Source organism: Ceratotherium simum, chromosome 18, assembly GCF_057802395.1.
Source record: "Ceratotherium simum simum isolate JZ-2026a chromosome 18, ASM5780239v1, whole genome shotgun sequence".
NCBI classification, from domain to species: domain Eukaryota; kingdom Metazoa; phylum Chordata; class Mammalia; order Perissodactyla; family Rhinocerotidae; genus Ceratotherium; species Ceratotherium simum.
In genome coordinates this window covers 5,588,782-5,616,732 of record NC_141917.1, presented here as the reverse complement: position 1 = coordinate 5,616,732, position 27,951 = coordinate 5,588,782, and the positions used below count along the sequence as shown (strand labels likewise).

Here is a 27,951-nt window from a genome sequence, read left to right as displayed (position 1 = left end):
AAATCCCCTAAAGATTGAAAAGTAAAAAACATCATTCCAAACAAAAATTAGTTTCCTAAAAACATTTAGATCAAAGCAAACCTAAGAAGTACAGCTGGAGACAACTCAGGATCATAATTACAGGAACGTTATTAAACTTAAGGAAATGCGGTCAATGGTACTTAGCAGAAACGCACAGCCTTAAAAGCTAAGAAAATAATTGAAGGAAGCACTCCCTTTAAGCAGTTATGAACACAACAAAAATATCTCCCTCAAATTAGAATAGTGAAAAGACAAAAGCAGATATTAATAAATTAAGAAATTCAGGGGAAATTATCATAATAAAAGTTAGTTTAGAGTAAAACAAAAAAAGATAAATCATAAGATTATCTAACAAAAACAATAGCCCACAAGGCTAGACTGTCCCAGGGAACATGTTTTTGTACTTCACGGTCTCCTCTACACCTGTTGGCAAACCCTCCATCTCACTTCTGATCTGAATGGAGCACATTTGAAAATCTCAGAAGAAATAGATGACTTTTTAAAAAAGCAAAGAAATGATCTCAATGGCTACAGTAGAAAACAGACCAGTAACAATGTAAGAAAATAAAAGAATACTCAAAATAGTAATCTTGAAAAAAGGCGTACCTGTTAAAAATCACACAAGAATCCTGACAACCCTCTCTATTAGTCAATATTGTTTTCAAATTTCTTGCTAATATAAGAAGCAAACAACAACAAAAGCACCAGCTTCAAATGTTGCAAAAAGGAGCTTAAGATATTTGCAAATGATATGACGGCAAAGCTAGAGAGTCTAAAAATAACAAAAGAAAAAAGTCGGAATTCATAAAATAATTTCAGTAGCATGGCTGGATATGACAAACATACAAACATCAATAGGTTTGATTTATCCTAGTTATAAAATGTATTTGGGGACACATTCTCATTCACAATAAACAAAATATCAACTATTTAAAAATAACCTTAACAGAAACACACAAGATTTATATGAAGACTGTTACACAGCTCTACCAAGATAGAAAAGAACATTTGACACTACGAAATGTTAACATAGGTGGGAAGCAGATTTCAGGGCTGAAAATAATGTTATTGTCTGAACTTCTAGAGTGAAGAGGTGTTGACATGGTAGAGTAACACTGAAGGCTGACAAAAACGATGGGACTTTTAACAGTAATTTTATTAATCTCCTTAATTATAGTTAATACAATGACTGACAACAATTTACTAAGTCAGAGTCTTTAGGAAACAGAGGGCAGTGAGATAAGACAGATCAAGATTTCTTCCTATGTCAATCATTCATCCAGTGAGCGCCAATAAAAGTAAAAACTGTGCAGCAAACCTTGAGTTAACCCAAACCTTTCTACCTACGGTCATTCAAATAAAAAGCAAGCAGTAACAGAAGTAAAATTCACAGTGAGCTCCTCTGGCTCTCAGACAGACATCCTTCTGGCCAGGCGTGCCTTCCAGAACACAGGAGCCCAAATCAATCAGGATGGGCTCACAAGTTTGAGCTTTTTTGAAGAGATCCAAAATATTTATTGCTTTATGTTTTCAAGTAACTAGTTGGTCAGAAAAAGGGCCAAAGCTGATTTAATAATAAAATTTCCCTGCAAAACCATTCTGATTTTAGTTAAAGTGAAGCATAGCCAAACCAGGAGAGGTTTTTTGGGTAATTCTAAAACCCCAAGAGACTCTAAAAACCATGAACACCAAGAATACAGTTTCTAATGAAAACTCGTGAGGGAGGGAGCCCCTGGTTGGGAAGGAGAGACAGGAGAAGGGTGGAGGGAGCCGACCGGATGCCCAGGGGTCCGGGGAGCTGGGGTGCAGGAGAGCCCACCCCCTGCCCAAAGGCGGTAGGCAGCAAAACGAGAGGACACAACTTCAGGCCACCTAGCACCATTAGTGTACCATAAGTGAACACAAAGTCTCTTCACTTCCAGTTCCCTTTCGGTTTCCACCTCTGCAAAGGCGACAGCAACTGAGGCAGCGCTGTCCCAGTAGAGGAGAGGATCTTTACCGTGTGCTCATTAGATTTTCACAGAGGGTCCAAGAGACTCAACAGCCTTCTGATTAGAGATTTCCTTTAAATATCTGGCAATAAGTAGTAAATTGTATTACTGCTATTTCTCTCCATGGACCCTTAGAGTGCATCTAAAGTAAGAAATTCTGGGTCAAGATACCGTTTTGCAATATTGAGAGGTACTTAAAAAAAATGCCTTAAAAATTTCTAGTTCTACCTAGAAGGAAGAAGAAAAACCATCTTAGAGCAGAGACTGCCGATGGCTTATGCGGAAGGACCCGAGATGGGAGGGCTGCCTTGCTGCACCATCGCACTCCCACCTGCGGGCCTCCAAGAAGTCTCTTTCACGGGGGACAGAGCGGCTTGCTCCTTATGAGGACCCCCAGCGCCTGGCCCTACCAGTGAAGTCACCTGGTGAGCCAGGCTGGAGCAAGTGCCGGATGCCCTTGTCTAGGCCTCAACGGGGCCTCTCATGTCTCCTTTCTTTACCCCCAAGTTTTCTGCTTGCACAGCACCCAACAGTGAGAGCCTTGAGTTTCCCTGAGGCCATGACTACACTGTGGGTACCCCAGGCCTCTCTGACTCAGCAGGAGGAGAAGGATCTGAAGACAGATCACGCCTCTATGCAGGGGAGGGGACAACATCGCCTTTGACCTTGAACCAATTGTTGTAGGAGTTGTAGAAGGGGGAGTCAAATGTTTCGGTCCATAGAGGCCACCAAAGACGCCTGGTAAATTCTGGTCTTGCGCACATTTAGCTGTACACAGACCCAAGAGGCAAATCCAAAATCAGAAAAACAATCAGCAGTAATTACCCAGAGTCCCAGATTCCTGACCTGATATGCAGGGTAATACTTCAACCTGCATTTCAGTTTCAGTAGTTTCTTATTAGGTAGCTTACAAATTTACTAGAAAAAAAAATTCCTGGAACAAATCTTAAAAAAGATTAAGCAGCACGAAAATTACAGAAAAATAATTCATTTACATGATCCCCAAAGAAACATCATCGAAAAGCTTTAAGTGGAAGATAATTCCATTGACAACTGACTTAAAACAGAAATGGAATTATAATTTTTCTGAACTTCGGATAATCTTCAAATTTCTCAAGGTACCACCTAAAATAAGAAAAACAAAATGTTAAAAAAAGGAAATAATTTTGTCACCTAAATATTTAACAGATGCTAACAAACAGGCCAATATTTTTCATTCTACAGGAATACTGAACTTTTTAAAAGTAGGAATAAAAGCTTTGGCATTTCAGATACATAGTTTGATTTTGTCCATATCATGAATAATTAAATATATCTGACCATAAAGCATGACTCACAAGAAGGAACCCAAATAGTTGACCTTTCTATTGGCAAGGAAAATTACTGACATGTGATACAGATGCTGATAGCATGTTCCAGACCCGGGAAGCCTGTAGACTGGGGTGGAGGAGAGGAGCTGACTAGGCATAGGTATCTTGAATATCTTCTTGGTGACTTGGATAGCTTTCTCAGTCCCCAGGAGAACCCTGGCTCCAGACCTAGGGTCTATTAAAAAGGCAACCAACTACGTGCCGGGTGACTCTCAAACAGACCTGGGAAAATGCAAGATGGGGTCGTTCATAATTTGGCCCTGCTCTCAGAACAAACAGGCGTTTTCAGTTTTGATATAAATCGTATCAACAAAGGTACACGCATTCCTTTGGGGTAACAGCTAGTTGAAAAGGGTGGCAACTGATCGGATGGAATAAAAGTTAAAAATAATTTGACAAGATGGAGAAATAGGCAGAAAAAGGGAGTTTCCATAAACACCAAAGAGTGCTAAACACACTAAACATCACGACGGAAAATGATTAGCTATTTGTTAATATGGCAGAAATATGTGACAACAACAAACTGAAGGTAAGCCGGCAAAATCCTGTCAATTTTAGATAAGTTTAACACTGTCATCCACAAATACAGAAGTGTGACATAGTACACTGCCATGTTTACTTTCAGTTGCTGTTCTGTACACTCAAAAAGGTAGGTAATGAGTCAGGCTGGCCCGGTGGCGCAAGTGGTTAAGTGTGCGCGCTCTGCTGTAGTGGCCCTGGGTTCGCCGGTTCGCATCCCGGGCGTGCACCGACGCACCGCTTGGCAAGCCATGCTGTGGCAGTGTCCCATATAAAGTGGAGGAAGACGGGCACGGACGTTAGCCCAGGGCCAGTCTTCCTCAGCAAAAAAAGAGGAGGATTGGCAGATGTTAGCACAGGGCTGATCTTCTTCACAAATAATAAGTAAATAAATAAATAAAAAGTAGGTAATGAGAAAAATCCTGGGAAGCTAGTCAGTGGCCCTCTGAATCAAGCATCACTTCCCCTGACACAACACCAGAGTAACAACAGCTTTTTCCAGATCAGTGATGTGCCTGGAGACAAGAGTGCCCATCTCAGAACGTGGCTACAAATAACAGCAGTGCAAAGGATGTGCAAGTGCCTAACACACGTATTTACTCATTAGGTATTGAAAGTTTAGAGTATACTGTCCTATAGTCTGAATGTGTACCCCTCAAATTCATATGTTAAAAACCTCATGCCCAAGGTGATGGTATCAGGAGGTGAGGCCTTGGGGAGGTGATTAGGTCATGAGGGTGGAGCCCTCAGGAATAGGGTTAGTGCCCTGATAAAAGGGCCCAGAAAGCTCCTCGCTCTTTCCGCCATGTGAGGACACAGTGAGAAGTGTCATCTGCAGCCCGGAAGAAGACCTTCATGAGAATCTGACCAAGCTGGCACCCTGATCCCGGACTTCCAGCATCTAGAACTGTAAGAAATAAATGTTTGTTGTTTAAGAGCCACCCAGTTGATGGTATTTTTGTAATAGCAGCCTGAACGGACTAAGACAGCCTGCTAGGGATCTAGAACATGGACCATGAGCAAGCTTCTAAGAGCTTCCCCATGGGTCCACAGCATCGGGGACTGAGCACCGAGAGGCAGGAGGCCAACTCCTAGAAACTGCTCACTGAAGAGGGACATGCTGGCCCAAAAAGGGCGAGAGCAGATGCAAACGACAGTGTAAAATCCGCAAAGACAGGCCAGCCACGTCCACACGCCCCTGCAGGACGGTCAGAAGAAGCGCTGTGCAGCAGGGCTGCACTCCTCACGATGCTGGGAAGAACTTTGTTAGATCAAGATTTTCTCACCCAATAAAGGCATGTTTGTCATACAAGTTAAGTTTATTTCACAGAAATTATTATATAGGAATAAAATAAACCTTGTTAAATGATTAAATAGAGCTAAATTTTCTCATTCATTTAATCACTGAGATCACAAATCCACCTCAAGAAATTATATTTTATGATTTATAGATATGTGTATTTGTAAAAATGTCTTTAAAAGGGCAAGCAGCATGATTTGTACTATTTTTTGACTCATTTTTCTATCCCTGGAATCAGGGTCACTCATGTGACACTGACCAGGGCTGGACACCAATTCTTTGTCTTGATTTTATTATCACAGAACCTGAAGTAACAACCCATTGCTTTTTTGTTGGAGGGGAAATAACCCCTGGCTGAGGGACACCCACTTCGTCACACTGAGGTTATGCTAAATCTGAGATAATTCTTCAAATTACTCTTCAAAGCAGGTATTGTTTTTCTGGCTTACAAACAGCTTAGTGTTCCCAAATTTCTCTCATGGAAGTCTTTCTCTGCGGAGACAGTCACTGACAACTGAGTAAACACTTTCTGAGTGGTCACAAATTGTGCTTTTGGACTCAAGTCTGATGAATGGGGCTGTGAGATAAGGAAGTATTTCACAAACATATTCTGGTTCGTCCTGATTTTTTTAAATCATTACACTGTCAATCACAGTGTCTTGAAGACACATTGAATTCATTTTTTAATGAATGAATTAGGTAGGTGTGCAATAATTTTTTATTTTAATAGAGTCCCTCCTCAAAGGCTGTCCTCAATGGCTGGCCCCCAGCTTCCAGGGTTTAGGCGTGAACAAGTACACATCTGTACTCGACTGTTGCTTCAGAGAGAGCTGTGAGAGCGTGTGAGCCAGCACAGTGCTCCACTGAATAAGGGTGGCTGCTAGAGGCTGGTGGGGAAGAAACAGTGCGACAACATCCCTCCTTATAATTCCTGGAAATCTTGCCCTCAAACCAGAGTATCTGTTAGCAACTTGGCACAGTGGACCCAATGTTTCCGAAGTAGAGCTTAATTATTAATATAATCACTTATGAATTTAAATATTTCACCTCTAGTTGTTACAGAAATTCATTGTATCAATCAACTGATCTGATGGTTTAATTAGTTGGGTTCACTGGATTATTAAAAAAAAGGATAGCTTTTGTTTTGTCCTTGGCTTATAAATCCAACATTTCTGAACATACTTCCACTAAACTGAACTGATTAATTGTTCAGCCATTAAAATTGGCTTTGTACTGACGTCAATTTCAACAGCAAATGAATGATGAAGAGCCCTTTTCAACTCATGAATATTTCTGCAAGGAATACCTTTGGGCTTTCATTAACAGAGACTCTCATCTGGAAAATGGAATTATTCATTTTCTATTTCTCTAAGTTTCATATTCAAATATTGAGAGGGATTTCCCTGTTCCCTGTTTTCATTTGAGAAAACATCTCTGCAAATGATTTGGCATGCTCAATCTTCCTCTGATCCAATTTCTTAAAATATCCATATTATCTCATTTGTTTTTGTTACTAGAAACCAGCCAATATTCACTTTTTAATATCTAATATAACAGACATACAGGAATAGCATCTTCCCCCAGTGGTGATGCCAGCCACGAGGTGGTGGTCTCGGCCTCCTGCTCTGGGGCCAGGAGGAGGAGCAGAAGGACGGATCCCCAGACACACAGCATGTCAGGCTGGGCCGAGATTCACTGGTGGCTGTCACTGTTGCTGCATGAAATCTAGCTCTGTTTTATTCATTTTCTAGGACTTTGTTACACATATTTTGTCTAAAGCGGTAACATATTATTTCAGTGAAGACTGTTTAGAGTGTGACTCTCTGGTTCTGAAAAAAGCATTTCATAGAAAAACAACATGAGATTTGGGGAAATCTCTAGTGTGATGCCATCTAGCAGAGGAGAAAACTGAGGGCTTCGAGACTCATACCCACTGCCTTTACTGTGGCCCGATCGATTTTAAGTGGCTGAAAGGCTAGTGTGTAGTTTCCTAGGGCTGCCGTAACCAAGTGCCATAAACTAGGGGCTTTAAAACAAGAGAAATCTATAGTCTCACAGTTCTGGAGGCCAGAAGTCTGAAATCAAGGTGCGGACAGGGCCACGCTCCCTCCGAAGCTCTAGGGAAGTCTCCTTCTCTGCCTCTTCCAGCTCTGGCAGCCTCAGGCGTTCCTTGGTTCTCTGCCTCCGCCTTCTCATGCCCGTCTTCCCTGTGTCTGTCTTCACACAGCCTTCTCTTCTTTGTGTGCGTGTCTGTGTCCAAATTTCCCTTTTGTAAGGATACCAGCCATAGTGGATTTGGGGTCCCACCTACCGCAGTGTGACCTCATCTTAACTATTACATCTGCAATGATGCCATTCCCAAATAAGGCCACTTTCACAGGTACGAGGGTTAGGACTTCAACGTGTTTTTGGGAGGACACAGCTCATTACCCACAGCAGCAAAGCATTCTTGCACTCCAGCATTTTCTGCTACTTTTGACACTGCAACCCTTTTCCACAGCCCTTTTGGGCATGAATTTTCTTCCTACCTCTGTCTTGCTAGCAGCTCTGGGATACAGACAGGAGCTCTCGGATCTTGCTTTCCCCTCACTGTCTGTCTGTAAACATACCAAGCTCACCAGCACAATGGAACACCACAAAGCATGTGGGTGTCTCTCTTAGGATCTCAGTAACTCTCACGCTTTTGAGATAATGTCTTCAAATATTAGCTAACTAGGCATTGCAGCTCTGACCGTTCTCCATTATTATCTCTAACAATAATTCTTTGCACCTTTAAATGGGTGGTGAGCCTGGGAAATAAACCTAGGAATTTTGACTCTAAAAAGTCTGTCCACTATGCCATGATATCTATCCATTCTTCTGTTGGCTTTTTATCTGTGTCCTCTTCCCAAAAGAGATAACAAATTCCATGAAGTAGGACATCGTTACACATTTTTGTATGCCTCACAGTGTCAGCAGCACTGGGAGTGAAGGAAGCCAGGGAAGCGGTGCCGTGTTCTCTGGCTCAGAGGACACGCGCGATCAAGGTGGGCACCAGGGCAACCCGCCCACGCCAAATCTCCATCCTCGCTGCAGCGTCAGAGGACTGTCCCAATGCTGATACGGCCCTGAGGTCTCTCCCTTCTCAATGAGACGTGCCTTCCAACCTGTCTGAGACTCTGTTCCCTGAGCCTCAGTTTCTTCATCTGTCAGACTAGAAAGATGCTCTCTAAGTTCGCTTCAGCCTTCACATCCTCTATTTTTTATTTTATTGGTCAAATGGATCACAGGCCCTTTTGGGGATCTGATAAAGGCTGAGGATCCACAGTTTGGAAAATGATGTAATTTTGGGGTGCACAGAGCTTGGGAGCCTATCAGGGACCCCGGGTTCACACAGTGGAGAGCCCTGTGTGAAGAAGCACTGTGAGGGCCCGAGGCTGGAACGTCCCTCCAGCTTCAGGGATTCCTCCCACTGCAGCCTTCTGCGGTCTGTTACTGTGCAGTCAGCACTCCCCACTGTACAGCGTGTTCCAGGTCAGAATCCAGACTCTCCACCTGACATGTAACTTGACCACTGAGTCCAGCAACATACCTTTGAAGAGGCTCAGAACGGGGTGGAGCAAACAACGATGCTCATGTGTATCTGATGATTCCTTGTCGTGGGTTATTCTTCAGATATTTGCATGGTTTTGTAACTTGTTTAGCTACGCATGGTATAAACGGACTTGGCAATTGAAATTAATATTAACATTTCAAAAATCTCACGTGAAAATTGTTATAATAAGCTCAGAAAACAAATTCAAAATGCTAAACGTTATTAAGTGTTTTAAAACTTACTGGTGATGATGCTGTGCTCTGGTGAATAAAAAGCAGAATGTGAACAGAGCGAAGGCCCCGCCCTGGATAGACCAGCTGGCCAGGGCATAGCCACACCACTCCACGACTTCTCCAAAGTAGTTGGCTGCACTTATGTACTCAAATAAGCCCCCTGGAAGGAAACACAGACCAGGCAGAGCATTTACCACCAAATGATGCCTAAGGAAATTCTGACATAAGATACGCCAGCGGAGCCTCACTTGGAAAACATAAATTCAACTCTGGGAAAATACAATCTTTACAGAATTTTAATCAATGAAACACACTCAATATTACCAGTTTTACTATTTCACATCACAATGTCTGAGAGTAACTAAATACCTATGTCAATACCTATCTATTTATCTGAACATAAAATGCCACAGTTTTAATATACTTTAATATATCACTTTACTACTTAATGGATCAAGGACAGAGAATACAGAATAACAACGATTGAACTAGCTTAATAAAATGGACCTATATAGAACCCTAGACCAAAACTTGAAGGACATATTAATTTTCAAGGACAGATTCATTCAAGTATTTCATTCATTCACTCACCAAATCTTTGCAGATTCCTCAGGTCGACATTATGGGCCAGACCCTGCTCTAGGCACTTGGGGTGCACTGTGGACAAGACCCCCCCATCTGGAACAGTAAACCCAGTGGACAAACCAGGAAAGCACAGAGCACAGCAGAGGGTAAGGAGTACTTCGAGGAGCAGAACAGGTGAGAGTCGGGCTGGGGGTGGAGGGAGGTCACAGTCACAGTCGGTGGTTGGGATCCGCCTCGCTGGGCAGGTGAGGTTTGATCCAAGGCTGGTGGAGAGAGCTGGGCTGCAGCTGTTGGGGTGCGAGTGCCCCAGGGAGGAGAAGCAAAGGCCCTGAGGCTGGAGAGCAGAGCACACTCCAAGGACCACCTCAGGACACAGGTGAAGTGATTTGGGATTTGTAGGAGTTCTTCGTCATTTGTCTGCTATGTTCTTCTCCTCACATGGTTTCCAGGAAGACAAGTGGAGGGATTCTAAACTAAGCACCGCCATGGGTTTTCCAGCTCCACTGCAGTTCTGGCTTTACCTACTGAGGTTTATTTATTTTATCTTTAGAAGCTCTATTGCTTCCTATCTTATGTCTGCTGAGTCCTTTTTATAGTGTATTACTCCTTTACTCATAATTTCAATCCCTTTTTATTTTTTAAAACATTTAGTATTCACTTTATAGTCTGCTTCTATGAACTCTAAGATATGAAATCTCTCAAGTTCAATGATGCGCTTACTTGTGCTGCCATCTTTCCTTGTGGGTTCTGCCCCCTTCCAGTGTGGCTCTTATTTCATGCTGTGTGGTCTGTCAGGCTCTCTCTGAGGCTTGAATGGAGGGCAGGTCCCACTGGGGATCTGGGCTTATGCTGGCCGATGCGTGAGGCCACCACCCCATAGGACCACACGGATCCTCATTCTTGGCTTGAGGTTTTTCAGACCCTCCAAGTGATGTGAATTAAGGCCACAAACCAGCGTGAGGGCAGCTGTAGTTACAGATTCTCACAAGGTGCGCTCTGGACTTGAGCACTTACTTAGATGTTGCCCTCTGAGGATTACTTCCTTTCTTGATACTGATGCATTTAAACAGATTTTTAAAAAATTTCATCCAACATTTTTAATTGTTTTCAGAGGGAGGGTCAGTTACGGTATCAATTCTATTATATTGCCAGAAACGAAGCATTAGACACTCTTGTAAGCCAAAAATTCTTCCTCATACTCTCTTTCCAAACACAGATATAACTAGAGTATCCTTTTGGCTAATAACGATTTGGTTATCCAGAATTGGTTCTTTTATCATTCTAATAAAACAATAATCATAGTGACTGCTATTAATAATAGTAACTCACATTGAAAACTTGCAACTAACAAATATTATACGTTACTTATTAGATCTGGCAAAACTAAAACAGCAAGGCACCATGAAATGCAATTTTAAAATGAGCTCTCCATTTTCGGTACCTACCCCTGGGTATTTTGTACCCAGTTTCCCCTGGTTTCCTGAGATTCCTTAGGATATGATCTGAATGGATGTTTATCAGCAGGCCTACTAACCACAGGACAAAACCTAAAGAAAAAAAATGTACAAGATTATTATGGGTAATGAACTACAAAATTTAAGAATCCAAGACTGAATGAATAGTATCACTATAATCTTTCATATTATCATTATTAGTATGACATATTAGCCAGAATTGATAGTAAAAATCATTATGATAAACATTGTCCTTTATTTAAAAGATAATTTATAAGCACTGCTAGGGCTTAGTTTTTCTAATAATACTAATAAATTATTTAATCCATTCAAAGTGCTTTGACCTGGTGGCCACAATCTATGTCTTTAGGATGACTGGTATGATTAGAAATAGGACTTTTGACTGTGGCATCAGGCTTCTTCCTAGCAAAAGGTGTTACTGTCATCAGTGGATCAGCCCACGAGATTTACTCATCCTCACAACAGCTGTTATCAGGCAGGACCACGCCCTCCATTTGCAGAGGAGGAGAGGAAATCCCAGTGCGCTCGCTCTCACGATTAGCTGCTTTCAGGCTCCTGGAGGGGTGGTGGTTCCTAGGAGCTAATCCCTGGTTCTCTTCTTTCTTGCAAGTTCGTTTGAACAATTTAATGCACATCCGTGGCTTCCCCCACCGCTAATTTCCTGCTCACTCTTCAATCAGCATTCCTGGGTCCATTCATTTGCCTCTGCTCCGAACAAAATCGTCAACTGCTGGCTTCCCGGCTCTTCCAAGATATCCCATAGTGTCCCCAATGTTTTATCTCCCATTCTTAAAAGTCTGCAGAGGTTTTTCATCACTTAAAGGGGTATTTTTAAGTTTCTAGTATCTTAGTAACTTATTGAGCCCCATCATTACTAGTATCACATCAATTAATTCCAACGAGAAAAGGCAAAATGCCAAAATAGTGTTTTATGAGAAGAATAACTTAATTTGATAAAAAGTTAATTTGATTGTTCTGAGATATTAAAAAAAATGTGAAAGGCAAATGATGCTTAATGGTAGCATTCAATTCAACATCGAAGAAATGTATACTTGGAGTAACATTATTATTAATTATCATCACTTGTCCTAGTGACATAAAATAATTTTTCAGTTAGAACAGGGACAGGTAGAGCATTCTAGTCTATACTAGCTTCCTCTGATTTCACCACTGTAGGTGGAATTTCTTTAGAAAGAAATTCTAAACAATTTGTACAAATTTTGTAGTACATTTAATAAGTCACTTACTGGATCCATAAATTTATGGTTGATTTGCTATCCTTTTTGCATTTCAGTATGTCACCTCCGGATAATTTGGCCCCAATATGAGGTTTCAGAAAGAATCACTTTCCCAAAATTCCGTGCTTACTTTATTTCTCTTCCAAGAGACAAACTCCCTTTATTCCCTAGATTGGTAAAAAAAAAAAACTAGTATTTGTGCTCATCTAAGCTAAATATTTAATTCCATTTTTAGGGATCTTAAAATCTTTTAGATTAGCCACTTTTATTTGCTCTGAAAAACTTTTTTTAGGATATTATTATTATTATTTGCTTAGCTCTTTACAGTAACTATCATAAGCGTAATTAATTATTCATGTAATTTCATGTTTGTCTCCTTACAAAAACTATAAAGTACAAAATAAATATAATACAAAAAATGTAATGTAGTTTGGTTCCTAGTTGGCATATTTTTTTTATTTTCAAATCCTTCTGTTTAATTGTAGAGAAGTCTAGAAGTTTGCATACAATTTATTGGCGTCTTGAATTGTAGACCAGCTTCAAGGCACCTGCAGGTGACGGGGGTCTGTCTGCCGAGCTACTTTAAATGACATATAAATTCACCGACGAAAAGGATTCTTTGTTTTGTTGCTGTTCATCAAAAATATCCAAACAATTCATCATGTTCCTATTAGAATCTCAAATAAATATTTACAATTTTTACCTTTTAGTTAAAAAAAAATCCCTTTCCTCCTATGCCTCGTTGCCTTCTTTAGGGTAACCAGGGTGATGAGCTGGTTTAAACCTTAGCTCTGCTATTTTACTCGAGTCAGATCTTGGGCCTACTGCTTATCCCTCTGACCTTTCCCTTCTCACCTGAAAAGGGCCTAATTTCTGCCCTTTCCAGGACTGTGGGAGGCAGAACGTGTGTGTGCAGAGGGGCAAGCCTTCTTCACGGGGACTCCAAAGCCTGTTCTTTCTCCTCCTTCTGGTGATCGGGGCAGAAGAAAATCAGGCAAAGAGCAGGTAAATCAGGAAGACAGTTGGGGGCAGTGCACAAACAAAATTAGTCTAGCATTTCATGGAGGCACAGACCCGTGGAGCTAGAAAAGGATCTTGGAAACGTTCTCCTCCGTCCCTCCTGTGAGAGAAGAGGAAGCAGAGCTCTCACTGTAACAATTCTCAGGTCCGACGAGGGCACTGCCCTGGGAAGATTTTAATTCACAGAAAAAAATACGGCTGAGCAATGTGCAAGTGCTTTGTCAACAATAAAGGATTATTCGAATGTTAGTTTTCTCTATTATTACAAATTCATACACATAAAGAAAAAGCCAAGTGAAATGTAAGGTCACTTCATGTAGCTTAGGGTAAAGGCCTGCAGGGCAGTTTGAAAATCTGATGGAACAATATCAGACTTAGTTTGCTACCATGGGGGCAAGCTACATCTGAACGTGCTAGAATTTCTAAACTCTAGGAGAATAAACTACATAAATATATAGAAGAACCTTCCCTATAAACAAGAGCCCTGAGATCACATATTTTTCATGCTCTTGAAAATATATATATATTTTAATTTATTTATTTTCCCCCCCAAAGCCCCAGCAGATAGTTGTATGTCATAGCTGCACATCCTTCCAGTTGCTGTATGTGGGACGCGGCCTCAGCATGGCTGAAGAAGCGGTGCATCAGTGTGCGCCCGGGATCCGAACCTGGGCCGCCAAGAGCGGAGTGCGCGCACTTAACCGCTAAGCCACGGGGCCGGCCCACTTGCAAATATTTTTGATTGCTAATGCTTTATTTTCATTTTTGCTCAAAACTTTAAGGTTATCATTAGATTTTGAAAATGTACACTAATTTACATTAATTGATAAAAATAAAAAACTTCCAAAAACTTCACAAACCTAAAAGTTTATTCAAGTTAGTATAACCATAAAAGTTTAATTACCTTGTTGGAAGATAACCCAGTCTGACTTGTCCTCATGTTCCAGAGGAAACTGCAGGAGGTTTAATGCCTATCTTAGATTACACAGTCAATTAGCGCCCAAGTCTCCTCAAACTTAGCTAACTGCTCACTCTGCTGGAGCGTGTTGCTATTTTTAGCATTGCCTTAAAAACAGGTATTTGCACATTCAGTGCCTGAGTGGGCAAAGATGCTAGGCACCTGCGTCATCTCCCCCTGCTGATGCCGAGCTGGGACAGCCTGTCTCTACCTCTGGTGCCCTGGCCCCCCTGTTTGCTGGGTCAGGGACCATCACAGACTCCTTGTTCTCTCGAGAAGAATGGGCTTTCTAACTGGAAGCTACTGGAACATGAAAATCAAAGTGATGATTAGAACGACAGAGTGCATCACCAAGGACATTCACCTGTTATGAATCGGGGGTCAGTGATCCAGTCATCAGCATACACAGCGTATTGGCTCAAGTATCTGCTTTGCAAGTAGCTATTATAGGTACAGAACACGAATGCCAGCACACTCAAGCACAATGGCATTGGCTTTCCTCCTCGGATCAGAAATGGGAAAATCAAGGACCTTAGGAAATAAGAAATAGAAACAAATTAAAGAAAAAACTACCAACAATAAGGAATATCATTTTTGCAATTCTATTTTAAACGTCTTGGGTTTTGATTTTGCTTCCTTGTACAAAAGCCATTCCCAGTAATACTTGTACTGATGTACTATATCTGTCAAAAGCAGAATTTCTAGATAAAGAATGAACCACATTTCAATAATGTACACCATAGTGCACAAACTCAGGATTCTAATACGGAATGTGAAACAGACACACGGAGTTAGAGAAAACCGAAGGCTTCAAGAGGCTCTCAAAATTTCCACTACCCTAAAACCAGTAACTCATTCTAGCCTGAGCAACACAATTTGGGGGACACCATCTCATCCATCACCACCACAATGGCTCTCACTCAGGGAGCATCCATTACCTGCAAGGCCTCCCAGCTACCTGGGCAGGAGACACTGTTACCCACATTTAACAGAGAACAAGATGAAGATTCACAGTGGCATCTGTTCAAGGTCACAGGGCTAGTGAGTGGCTGAGTTTAAGTGTAAATCTTGGTAATTCAAAGACCATGTTCTTCCGTATACCACACTGGCTTAGGTGCACACTACTAATAGTTTAAAGAGAGAAAATTTAAGGACAAGAAATTAGAAACTTATGAAGAAAAGAGGATGCAAGATTTTATTTTGTGTTTGATTTTTTCTTTAAAATCAATATATAATACATTGAAAGAGGGTACATCACTACAGGTCCTATAGACTTTTCAAGGATAATAAGGAGCTATTATGAACAACTTTATGCCAGTAAATTTGACAACCTGGATGAAAACAGACAACATTCTTAAAAGACACAGGTGAGCAAAACTGACCCAAAAAGAAATTAACCAATAGTCCTCTATCAATGAAAGAAATTGAATTTAGACTTATGAAATTCTAGAAAAGGCAAAACTAGAGTCAGGAGAGGCCATGAAGTGTAAAGAGGCACAGGGATACTGAAGGGGAACATAAGTGTTCCATATTTTGATCATGGTAATGACTACACAACTGCATACAATCATCAAAACCGATCAAACTACAGACTTAAAATGAGTGAATTTTATCGTATGTAAATTCTACCTTAAGACAGAGAAAAAATGTAAAAGCTTATTATTTGTTTCTATTCTGGCCACCTACTCCAGGGCGAAAACATACTTAATTATTAACAGCAATAGTAATAGCATGATAATAGTAATATAATGTTGGCTATGCATCTTCAAGGCATTCTCTCCCCAATAGTCTCCCTCAGCTCCTTGGGAGAACATTCACATGAATTAAAAGCAGTCTTCAAGGTTCTCATCTTGTTCTGACCAAGTCCCCAAAGAATACTTCATATAACTTTAGGGCAAAGCACTAGTTGGACATGAAGCATACATTTGGGTATGACGTCATGAGTCAGGTAGTTACTCGCCTGGAAGCTGTGGTGTTGGCAAGCACCTAAAAAGAACAGGGGCGCTAGCCCAGTGGCATAGCGCTCCGCTTCAGTGGCCCAGGGTCTGCAGGTTCAGATCCCAGGTGCGCACTGACGCACTGCCTCTCAAGCCATGCTGTGGCGGTGTCCCATATAAAGTAGAGGAAGATGGGCATGGATGTTAGCTCAGGGCCAGTCTTCCTCAGCAAAAAAAGAGGAGGGTTGGCAACAGATGTTAGCTCAGGGCTGATCTGCCTCACACACACACACACACAAAGAACAGGGAATCCTGGCCATTTCTCTCTGCATCGTGGAAACGTGATTCATACCTGCGCAGATAGCTGGTACAGTGGGCTGGCATCTGGGATGCAGGCTCACTGCAAATGCTTGTGCTGTTAGAGGCCACACTGCCTGTGGATGGAGAGGCTTTGGTCTTGATTGGGGGTGTGTGTGTGTCTTGGACCAGCGTGGGCTCCCTTAAAAACAGGTAGAGATTTTGCCTGGGGATCAGGCATTGTTGTCATGGCACTTCTCCTCGCCCTGTTTCTCAGCCAGGGCAGAGGGCCTTGCGTTAGACACAGAGGAGACAATGAATGGCAGAAGACAAAGGGGTTCTCAGTCTATTCCTGAGTGTACAGACTTGAGAAGCGCCCACAGTGAGCAGCCTCACTTCTGAAGTCAGTGGAGGGCATTCTCGAGCCATGGGGAATGGACAAGGGAGAGCAGGATGAGAAAGTGGAGAGAAAACTCCCTTGGGAGCTGGGGTCTCAAGGATTTTCCCAGGAGGCAGACGGCAGGATAGAGCTGAGAGAGTGTGAGAATTCTAAGTTTGAAGAAATAGAAAAAAGAGCAAGAAATAAGAATGGTGGGGGATGTAGGGGCTGGCCCTGGTTTAGAAAATGCCTGTTAAAAACCACTCAGTTCATTAGAGATTGGGACTGTTGACCCAAAAAAAATCCATGCTAAACTCAGCACAGGATAATAGGAATGCACGGCCAAAAAGAGGATGGAAAAAGTTTAGGAAGCTTGAAATATACAGAATAGATACTAAAAGAAAATGGTCCAGGGAAGACCTCTGGGCTAGATGTCACAAATTTCTAAACTGTAGATGAATGAAGTGTTAAAGGAGCACCTCTGAGGAGGCATTCTGCAAATGCGGTAGTCATTCCCCTCCAGGAGATGAACACGTGGTAGACGTTCCCTCTGGGAGGTGAGAATCATGTACAGCAAACTTTTGATAGATTCCTCCCAATTTGGTTTCAAGTTTGGGGCTGACTTCTGAACAACTGGCAAACACTGGCTGGCACCTTGTAAAGGTGAAACCCGAACCTCTCTTGTTTGGTCTTCACATCCCCTCCCTCATCTGTCACTCGTGTTCTACGCCTGTGATGGCAACAAGAGTCTAGATCAGGTGTCAGCAAACCACGGCCCTGGGGCCCGATCCAGTCTACCACCTGTTTCTGTACCGCCTGTGAGCCAAGAATGGTTTTTACATTTTTAAATGGGGTGGGGGGAGGGGGGTGGAATCAAAAGAATATTTCATAACACATCAAATTCAAGTTTCAGTGTCCATAAATAGAGGAGTTTTGGAACACGGCCATGGTCACTTGTTTACATATTGTCACTGGCTGCTCATAAGCTACAACTGCGAGTTGAGTAGGTGTGACAGAGCTTGTATGTGGCAACCTCATCTCTTAGAGTCAACTAATTGCAGCAGCCAAAGAAACAGGTCCAAACAATATAAACTCATTCATCTTTCCAGAAGAACAGCTGCCAGAGGACTTAGCACGTCAGGATCAGTATCAAGAATAAGTTAAAAAAAAAAAGGCCAAAGATCCAACGAGCAGCCTCCCTCGGCTCTTGGCGAGTCCACGCTGACACTGCTGAGTTGCTTGTTTGAGGACTCAGTGCTGAGGCTGAAGCGACTGAGGCATTAGGCTCTCTGAACAGCATGTGTGGGACAGCTCGAGGTAGGAGTTTTCCAGAGAAGTTGAGGAAACACGAATTCACTACAACTCTAAGTGGAATCTGCTAAGATGTTATAACTGAGGGTGGTAAAAATGTGTGAAAAAGAAAACCGGACAAGTCACAAATTTACAAAGCTCGTGAAAATGTTAAGTTGCTTAAAGCTATTCCCTGTATCAGCAGATACTTTGCAAAAAAAAAAAAAATCTTTTGTACATGACTGAACCATTAGTGTTAACAGTGATTTGACATTCCCTCCACAGAGTTAACCACCATTTTGAGCTCAGAGCTGAGCCTGAAATTTTTAATGAGAAAAATTGCCCTCAGCCACTGTGATTGAGTTCTGAAGGGCTTTGGAAATTAGCTTTTACTGCAGACTTGACAATGTTTCTTAGTGAATTCAACCTAAAATTACAATGTAAAACATCGCTTATGTGCAAAACTTATACTGTGTTGAAGTCATTTCAAGGATAGCTGACATTGTTTGAAGTGCAAGTCATGTCAAATTGCTTTATATACTTTCCTGTGAAAATCAAAAGAAGAGGTGAGGTCTCCATCCTCACATAAATTTGCAGTGGATATAATTTCTAAGCCCAAACTACAGTTCTACCAGTGTTTTTCGAACCTTGGTTTCCATATTTTAAAATCCATTTAGCTGTGCAATTGAGGAGTTGCCACCTAATCTACAATTGGAAGACATTAATCTACAACGTAATGGCATAGTAGAAGGGAAATATCAAGAGAAGAACCTAACAGAATTCTATAAATACCTTTCATGCAATGAATATGCTAACTTAAAATCATAAACTTGTGGACCGGTATCAATTTTTGGCAGTACCTACCTGTGTAAAAAGACCTTTTCAAAGATAAATCTCATTGCAGATCAGCACTAAGAGGTGAACACTTACAAGAGATTTTGATAATAGGGGACGCTAACTCTGAAGCCCACTTAAAGGAAATGTTATCCCTCACCAAAAAAAGAATTCCATTCTACTCATTACACCTGTGTTACAAAAATTGCACTCAAGTATCATAGTTTGAGTTTTGTCCATAAACTTAGTGAACATTTGTTGTCTCTTGTTATCAATACCTATACAATAACGCCTATTTTGCCTCTTGGCCCATAAAGCTTAAAATATGCACTATCTGGACGTTTCCAAAAAAAGTTTGCTGACCCTTGGTCTAGATTAAAATAGGAGTTCTATTCTGAAAGCATCACTTTGATTTCCTGAGAAAATGCTCTTGCTGGAGGCGCTGGCACTTGGGTTGCAGGCAGCCACTGCGGTCTGGGGCTCGCTTGTGCTGGGTGGTGGGGCCTGTGTCTGTGTCCTCAGTTACTGAATGGGAAGGAGAGGCCACTGACTTCTGCTGCAGCATATGCCCTGGGGGAACCTGGAAAAGACATTCATAAAGGACCTTGGGGGATTTGCCCCTTTTTGGTTTCACATGAACATCAGAAAAGCGGCCAGGACTGGAAACAGGGCCTTACGAAGGCGGACACAGGTCTCTTCTGTGACTCTCTGATCGCTGCTCTTGAAGGGTTCAGCAGTGATCCTTTTGCCCACAGGCCTGGCCATACTTCTGCTGAGGTCAGGAGGAGAACTGCTGGCTCAGGCAATGTAGCCTATGCCCAGATCTCCAGGAGGGAGACAAGAGCTTCCTTCTCTACCCTCTCTTTCCCCAAAACTGGGCACGCTCATGTGGACCAAGCACCTCTGACTCCGAGGACACACTAGCTGAGGTTGTCAGTGTCTTCGGCGAGCCTGACGTTCAGATGCAACACACCTTCTGGAGGGGAGCACTCTGCTCCCTCCTGGCATGTTATGGATTGTCTCTCTCCTTTTGGGTTATTCCCTTTAGCTTTACTTCTTTTCCTTGGAAATCCATGCAGTTGTTGTCAGCAAAGGTTTTCCTTTGACTTGGGCCAATTAGGAAACAGAATGGGGGTGGGGAAAGAGGCTTCTGGGCATGGCTTTTATCTGAGCCTTCATCTAGACCTAGAAGGACAGGGCAGCTCGAGGACCGCAGTGGACCCCAGGCAGTTTATTACAGTGAAGGCTCACTTAGTGACACAGGGACAGGCTCAGACAACAAGGAAGGTGGGCATGCCTGCTGGACCAACATACGCAGCACCCATCACAGTTACCCCAGGTCTGGGGCCCAGGCCATCTCAGTTACCCCAGGTATGGGCATTCAAAAGCCTCTTCTCACCCGTGGTCTCCTTCACATTCAAAATCACTCTTCCACACAGGAACTGTGGGAAACAAATATTACCCCTCTTTGAGAAAGGGCTTTATGTTAGAAGTTGAAAATACCTTAAAATGGGAATCATCTTTAAGAGGAACAATGAAGCACTTGGAATTAAAGTACCTATTTAGGTAATGTGTTACAAATCCACTTTTCTGTTCTGATAAGGAGCTAAAGGATACAAAATAGTCAGGTCCCAGGGAGCCACAGACAGATTCTGTTTTCTAACTCATCTGGTGGAGTGTGAGATTGAATTCGACATGTTACAATTTTCTCTGTCATGTTACAATTTTCCTATTTTATTTTCTTGCTGTTCCACGTAAAGAAGCAAGATTCACTTTTCATCAAGTTGTTTTTATTACCCATGGAAACTTGCAAATCTTTGTGTCTGTAGGCAACCAGGAACATGGGACGTGTTTGATGACGGCGTAAACCAAGAGCTTTAAGAAGCCCGAGACCCTCTGGAGCTTCGATGGCTGGGGCAGTCTGCTGTCTGTCTCCTTTTGGGTGAGTTTACAAGGTTAGGCATGGCATAAAAGTGCTTCTCATAGTTCCTGATAAAAATGTTTCTAATAATTCCTAATACTACACAACACGCTTTTTTTGGGACTTTAAAACTGTTACTATTACCCTATTTAACAGATCAGGACCCAGAGGCTCAGAGGAATATAGTGACTTGGGCGATGGAGACAGATGCTAGGCAGTCGTGGACTCCATGGCAATGTCACCTTCCTAGGCTTTCTCCATCCACCATATCATGAGGACATGGCGAGAAGCAGGACCGTCACTCCATGGCATACTAAATAGACACAAGATTTTGTATGTTTATATGTGAGTGTATAACTTTACTGCTTAGAAAAAATGATCAAAAACTTATTAAAAACAATGAAAGAGATGAGAAACAGATACGCCAAAATATTGTCAGTGTTATCTCTAAATGATGGAATTATAGGTGGTTTTTATTTTCTTCCTTGAAATCCACTGCATTTTCTAAGTTTTTTACAAGGAGCATGTACTTCGACTGTAGGTTCGTTCACAAGCAATACTGACATATATTTTAAATCCTGGGGACTAATACATTTAGAACAGACCAGATGAGGGAGAGGGAGAAAATAGATTTCTTCGGCTGAAGACTTGCAGTTGCTTATTGAAGGGCTCAGAATCAGGCAAAATTAATAAACAAGCAAACACACAGTATATCTGTGGGGAAGTTTCTGAATTTTAAGAAAAAAGAAAGGAAAGGAATGAAGGCAAATGGATTACCAAAAAAATCCACAAAAATCACCAAAGCTAGCCTACATGGCCATTCTCACTGCAAACAGCGTCCAGAGCTCCAAGCTTCTCGCCCTCCTTACAAGCAGTACTCGAGTGGTTTCTCGTACTCTTCAAGCCAGCAGGATTAATGCCTCTACGAAACCCAACTAACTGGTAAATACCCACTGTACCCATCTGCTAGATTTGATTTGCTCAAAGTGAGGAAGACTCGAGGGAAAGCATTCCTTCCAGAGGTCAACACGCAGGTGACCACTTGGAATGACTGTTCTTTAAACACTGAAAGTAAGATTTCATGTTTTGGAATCCCAGACACAAGTTCTCAGTCTGCTTAATTCATTTAGTAAACTACAAGAATTATCTCTTGAAATGTTTTCCCAACAAACTGGAATAATAACACCCCAGTTCTCTTGCAATGAGACACAGCGCGTTCACTCAGCAAATGATTTGAGTCTCGAAATAAAAGCAATTGAACGTCATCTCCCAGGACAACTTGTAACGTTGCACCTCCAAGTTTGCAAACAATGAAATATCTAATTTGGTGACTTGGCAGTCATTTAAGTAATAGTAGATTTAATCATTTTCAAATATTTAAAACTGACAGTGGTTGTTGATTTTCATAATTGACTTCATGACTTTTTTCTCAACAACTTGACATCACTGAAATCTACAGCACTTCCTAGATTTGGGTCAGTTCCCTTTTCTTGTCTTCCCTTCCGTAAAAGACTCTTTGGCCACGATGACTACAGTGCACAGACCCCAGTAAAGCTACATACTTCATTAAGCACTTTGTGCTTTCAAGGTAGAGTTACAAACACAACGACTATTTCACTTCCTGTCATCTATAGTTTTGCATAAGTTTTTTTCTTAAATTATTTGAATCCACAAGGCAAGCGCTGAGGATCCAGTAGTCCCCCTCACCCCCTCAAGGTTTCTGCTGTGTTTTAACTTACAAAGTGAGGCTGGGCCAGGCTCTCCCCAGGGGGCCATTAACAGAACCGAGCAGGAGAAAGGATGAATCTGAAGTAGGTGAGCTCCTCTGAGGCATCACAATCAGGGACAACCACAGAATTAAGATCCCACAAGGTGATGGATCTGGCTGAGCACAGACCTTGGGGCGAGTGTTCAGGTGAGTGTGTGAAAGTCTGCACTCTGGGGGCCAATCAACAGCCTCCCTGTGTGGCCCCCAACCAGTCATGGTAAAGGAGGTCACGGCCTCAGTGGTAAGCAGCTCCATCCATGCTCAACTGGGACTTCCTAACTAAGGCTAAATGGACAGGCGGATGAAGAAGTAATCCAGGGACCTGCTCCCGCCCTCACCGCCGAGCAGAAAGGAAAAACTCCTAAGCAAAGGCAGCCTGGTTTCAGGTAATACTGAAAAAACCTGCTTGGCTGGATAGAAAGCAGCAGAACCTAAGGTCGGGAAGCAGTTTCAGGAGCCACACCAAGAGATTTTCACAAATGCAGAGCAGCTCTGAGCTGATGTTGGTGACAACTGGAAACCATTGCCGATTTCTAGCATGCACTTGTCTCTGATTAGCAGGTAAGAGGTCAGACGCTGTTCCACACACAGCAAAATCAAGGGTGGAGTGAGAAGACGTGCCTGTGCCCTCAGAGCTCAGAAGACCTGAGATCAGCAGGAGGAGACCTCGGGGATGTGGGTGAACACGGCAACCACCAAGGGCCAAGGGACAACCGAGTTGTTAGTCACGGATTAAAAACGTTCCTACAAAGGTCCTTCGCCATCCACAGGGGAACTGGGCAGGACCCTGTGCCTTCTTTGCTACAGCTGTCCCCTTGTCCCCTTCCAGGCTGGCCTTCCCTTCCCTCCATGGCTCTTCTGCCAAAAAGATCCTGTAGATGCTCCACAATCGGTCTCACACTCTTTGACTCCCTACAGGAATATCTTGTCCCCAGTAATGAGTACAGTTCCAGGCACACGAATACAGTCCTCAGTAAATGCATGCTGAATGAATGAATACATAAAAACACCCAGGTCTCCTTCTCCTATAGGCAAACACACCCTTCCCATCAACCCTGGGAAGCCTCTCTAGCTGGCTTCGGTCCTCACCACTCCCTCAAGAGGCTCAAACTCCCTTAGGGCAGGGCCTTACCTCACTCCTCAAAGCTTAGGAGGGGGCCTCTGCAGACATGTGCCAAGTTCCCTAAGTCGCTACCCCCATAGGCCTTGTTGGAGCTTGTCCCTAGTTGGTTTCTCCCCCATCAGCCCGATTCAGGCTGGCATTCATCCAGTCTCCTTTCTCACTCAGCTTCGAATCCTCTGCAGAGCCTTGTACAAGTGGGGGCTCCGTACACGTTGACTGGCTCGGCTGATGGGTTAAAACACGTGCTCAGTGCTGTCTGCGCTTGTGTTCTCCCCAGGCGCTCACCGACTTAGGTCAAATGACCGTTTAATAAATTAGCTGCTTGGGTAGAACGGAAAATGTTTATCCTTCTATTTGGAAAACTTAAATGTCCCCAAACCACACAGGCTACATGTACAGTAACAAGTACAAACTGAAAAAAAGAATAGCTTGGCAGTTTAAAAAACTACCCCTGACACAGCCAATCCTCTGGAGCAGAGTTTTTAAAGCCACTCATCTTGGAACCAGGGGTTTTAGTCCCAGCAATCTCGCGTCTAACAGCCTTGGGTATAACACCTGAATTCTGTGCCTTGGTGGCCTCAACTGTATGAAATGATCAATTCAAGTTCTATCACTCTGGAAGTGACTTTGGTCTTTTGGGAGGTTGCATGCAGTCTTCCACTAGAGCGAGCCTAGATACAATTAAACACAACATCCTCAGTTAAAAAGCTTCGACTCCAGGCTTTCAGACAAAGCCCTGTACAGTGCTCCCTTTACCCGTTTCCAACACCATGTCTTTATAAGTTCTTTATTGGAACTCAAAGCTGGCAACAATGTGCATGAATGACACGTAGACTATGTACATGGATGTGTCCATTTGCATAGCAATATAAAATGGTATTTTTTTTAGTCATTACTAACCATTCAGATTTGCCAGCACTGTGCAAGCTTTTCATGGAGTTGCCTTTATTTAATATGCATGCCAATCCCACAGGCTGGTACCATCACTGTGCCCATTTCACAGATGGGGAAGCCCTGCAGCAGAGCAGCTCACTAACTTAGCCCACTCCTGAGTGACGGGGTGGGGGTAACACCTGGCAGTCTGCCTCCAGAGCTTGCTTTTAGCCATTAGAGAAAGGGACAGACACGGTTCCGGCATATTTATGGAGAAGGGTAGATAAACATGAGAGTTCTATTGACATTCAAATTGCAGTCATGCTCAATCACATTACAAACAAATCTAGCAGTGTGACAGTAACCTTGCTTAATGGAATACTCTTGGAGTGTCCGGAACACAGGACTCAGAGAGGCTTTGTTCAACACTGACACTGCCCATTTAAAATGCCTGCATAATGGCAGATGGGGACACACACTGAACCAGGAACGCCATCCCTGAGAACCATACTGAAGAGAGGCTTACACACACACACACACACACACACACACACACACACAATTACTTCTTCCTATCTCTCTATGCAGTGGGTGTTGTAAGGTGGGACCCAAAACCAGTAACTGGCCCACAGTCACAGAGTAAGTGACCCCAGCTCTCTTGGATGCAGAGAACTTCCTTTTTACCTGTGCAGCCTTTTCAAGTCTGAATGAAAAAATTTTAAAATTTGATTTTAAGCTTTTGTTTGGCCATTTGGTTTAGCTGTATAAAAGTTAAAGCCTAAGAGCTGGAGGGAGCCCCAACTTATTAGAAGACTTGATGAATTCAGAAGAATTTAAAATTCTTCACAAAAAAACAAAGATTTGGAAGTCACCCTTAAGACTATTTGTGTGTAAGGTCATCGCTCTTGGAAAGCCACTGCCAGTCATGGGGCCCTGCGGAAAGAAGAGGCGAAAGAGTCTGCTGGTGATGGGTTCAAGCCCAGAGCCCTACTGTAAAGGGAAATCACCAGTCCTTTTAGGAAGCCAGGTTTCTAAGCTGCAGGATCACTTGGCTGGGAGAAAACAGCTCCACCCACACCAAAGGAGACTAGAGAGGAAACGTACAAAAGGAGCCGGAAAAAATTGCTTAGGGTGATTCGAGGCCACCTACATTTACATTAGATAACGTCTTGATAAAACGGATCAAAGTTCAGGATTATGTCATAGTCGACGCTTTCCAGAGCAAGTTGTACAGAAAAGCCTTTTCCATTACTGCCAAGTCCTCTCTAAGCGTCTCCTCCACTTTTCAGACTAATTCTTATTTCTAAGCTAACTACCTGGCCAGGGGACAGAGGGAGAAGGCACAAAGGTATTGGGAGGACGCCAGGAACTACGGGGCGGGGGGGGGGGCAGGGAGAAGACGCCAGGCAGGAGTCGATGGGCGAGGGTGCCTGGAGAGGCGCAGGGTGGTGGCACAGGGGATGGTAGGAGGGAGGAGGCTACAAGAAGGCCCGGGGAGGGGGGCGCGGTGCGGGGGAGAAGAAGGAGACAACACTGGGAGCGGGAGCCAGGGGCCAGGCAGAGGGAGAGGCGCGGGGCCTGGGGCGCAGGCAGAAGGAGCCGGGCCGGGGGCGCAGGCAGAGGCGCAGGACCGGGGGTGCAGGCGGAGGGAGCGGGGCGGCGGGGTGCAGGCAGAGGACGCCGGTCGGGAAGCACAGAGAGAGGCGCGGGTCCGGGGGCACAGGGAGAGAGCGCCGGGCCGCGGATGCAGGCAGAAAGAGCCAGGCCCGGGGTGCAGGGAGAGGCGCAGGACCGGGGGTGCAGGTGGAGGGAGCCGGGCCGAGGGGTGCAGGCGGAGGGAGCGGGGCGGCGGGGCGCAGGCCGAGGACGCCGGTCGGGAAGCGCAGAGAGAGGCGCGGGTCCGGGGGCGCAGGGAGAGAGCGCCGGGCCGCGGATGCAGGCAGAAAGAGCCAGGCCCGGGGTGCAGGGAGAGGCGCAGGACCGGGGGTGCAGGTGGAGGGAGCCGGGCCGAGGGGTGCAGGCGGAGGGAGCGGGGCGGCGGGGCGCAGGCAGAGGACGCCGGTCGGGAAGCGCAGAGAGAGGCGCGGGTCCGGGGGCGCAGGGAGAGGGCGCCGGGCCGCGGATGCAGGCAGAAAGAGCCAGGCCCGGGGTGCAGGGAGAGGCGCAGAGAGAGGCGCAGGGCCGGGGATACAGGCAGAAGGAGGTGGGCCGGCGGCGCAGGGAGAGGGCGCCGGGCCGGGGATGCAGGCAGAAGGAGGTGGGCCGGGGGCGCAGGGAGAGGGCGCCGGGCCGGGGATGCAGGCAGAAGGAGGTGGGCCGGGGGCGCAGGGAGAGGGCGCCGGGCCGGGGATGCAGGCAGAAGGAGGTGGGCCGGGGGCGCAGGGAGAGGGCGCCGGGCCGGGGATGCAGGCAGAAGGAGGTGGGCCGGGGGCGCAGGGAGAGGCGCGGGGCAGCCGGCCGTTACCTTTGCGCGTAGTGGACGAGGAACATGGCCAGGAGGATGCGGTTGGGCCAGCGTTGGAGGCGCTCGGACGCCGCTCCGGCGCACACGAAGAGCGGCACGGCCACCGAGGGCAGCTCCTGCATCGCCCAGGCGGCCCGCGCGGGCAGCCGAAAGGCGGAGCGCGGGGACGCATAGCGCCCGTAGGGCGAGCCCACCAGCTTGAGCCCCACGAAGCACAGGCAGGACAGGACGCACAATAGGTAGGCGAGCGCATCCAGCACGAACCGCTCGGCCAGCTTCATCGCGGGACACGGCGGCTGCAGTCCATGGCCCGGTGGCGGCAGGAGTCCACATATAGGGCGGCGGCGAGGGGGCGGGAGGCGCGGTTACTCGAGGCCCACGCGGGCCGCCAACGCCCGGGGTTCAGGATCCGCACCCCCGGGGGGCGGTCCGGAGGCGAGCGAGGCGCAGCGGGAGGCGGCTTTGTAGACCGCCCCGCCCCGCCCCCTCGGCCGTAGCCCCGCCCTTCCCCAGGCCCGCCCCGCCCACAGGCCGGAGCCCCCGCCCCTCCCTGGCCCGCCCCGCCCCCGCTGCTCTGCGCACGAGCGACCCCGGGCTGTCCGCGCAGCTGCCTGAGGCCGCGCGGGAAACCCGGGCGTCCGCGCCCTTGAGGTTGTTCTCTGGGGCCATTGTCCCACGCAGGGCTGGGCTGTCAGCGGTTCCCTTCTTTCCTTGTTTTCCGGGAGCGCGGGTCGCGGAGCTCTTGGCGCACTTCAAGGTTCCTGCAGACCCGGAGAGGCGC

The 27,951-nt window shown here is 44.9% G+C and overlaps 1 protein-coding gene across 1 annotated transcript; it reads right to left on the bottom strand.

The window, feature by feature from the left end:
• Positions 1 to 1,156: 1,156 nt before the first annotated feature.
• Positions 1,157 to 27,589, bottom strand: SRD5A1 (steroid 5 alpha-reductase 1). The gene is made up of 5 exons (XM_004440049.3): positions 27,171 to 27,589; positions 14,649 to 14,815; positions 11,039 to 11,140; positions 9,018 to 9,168; positions 1,157 to 3,137 (listed from the first exon to the last, which is right to left on the bottom strand). Exons 1-5 carry the CDS (start codon positions 27,449 to 27,451, stop codon positions 3,071 to 3,073), a joined length of 768 nt encoding a protein of 255 aa, XP_004440106.2. The 5' UTR covers positions 27,452 to 27,589; the 3' UTR covers positions 1,157 to 3,070.
• Positions 27,590 to 27,951: the final 362 nt, after the last annotated feature.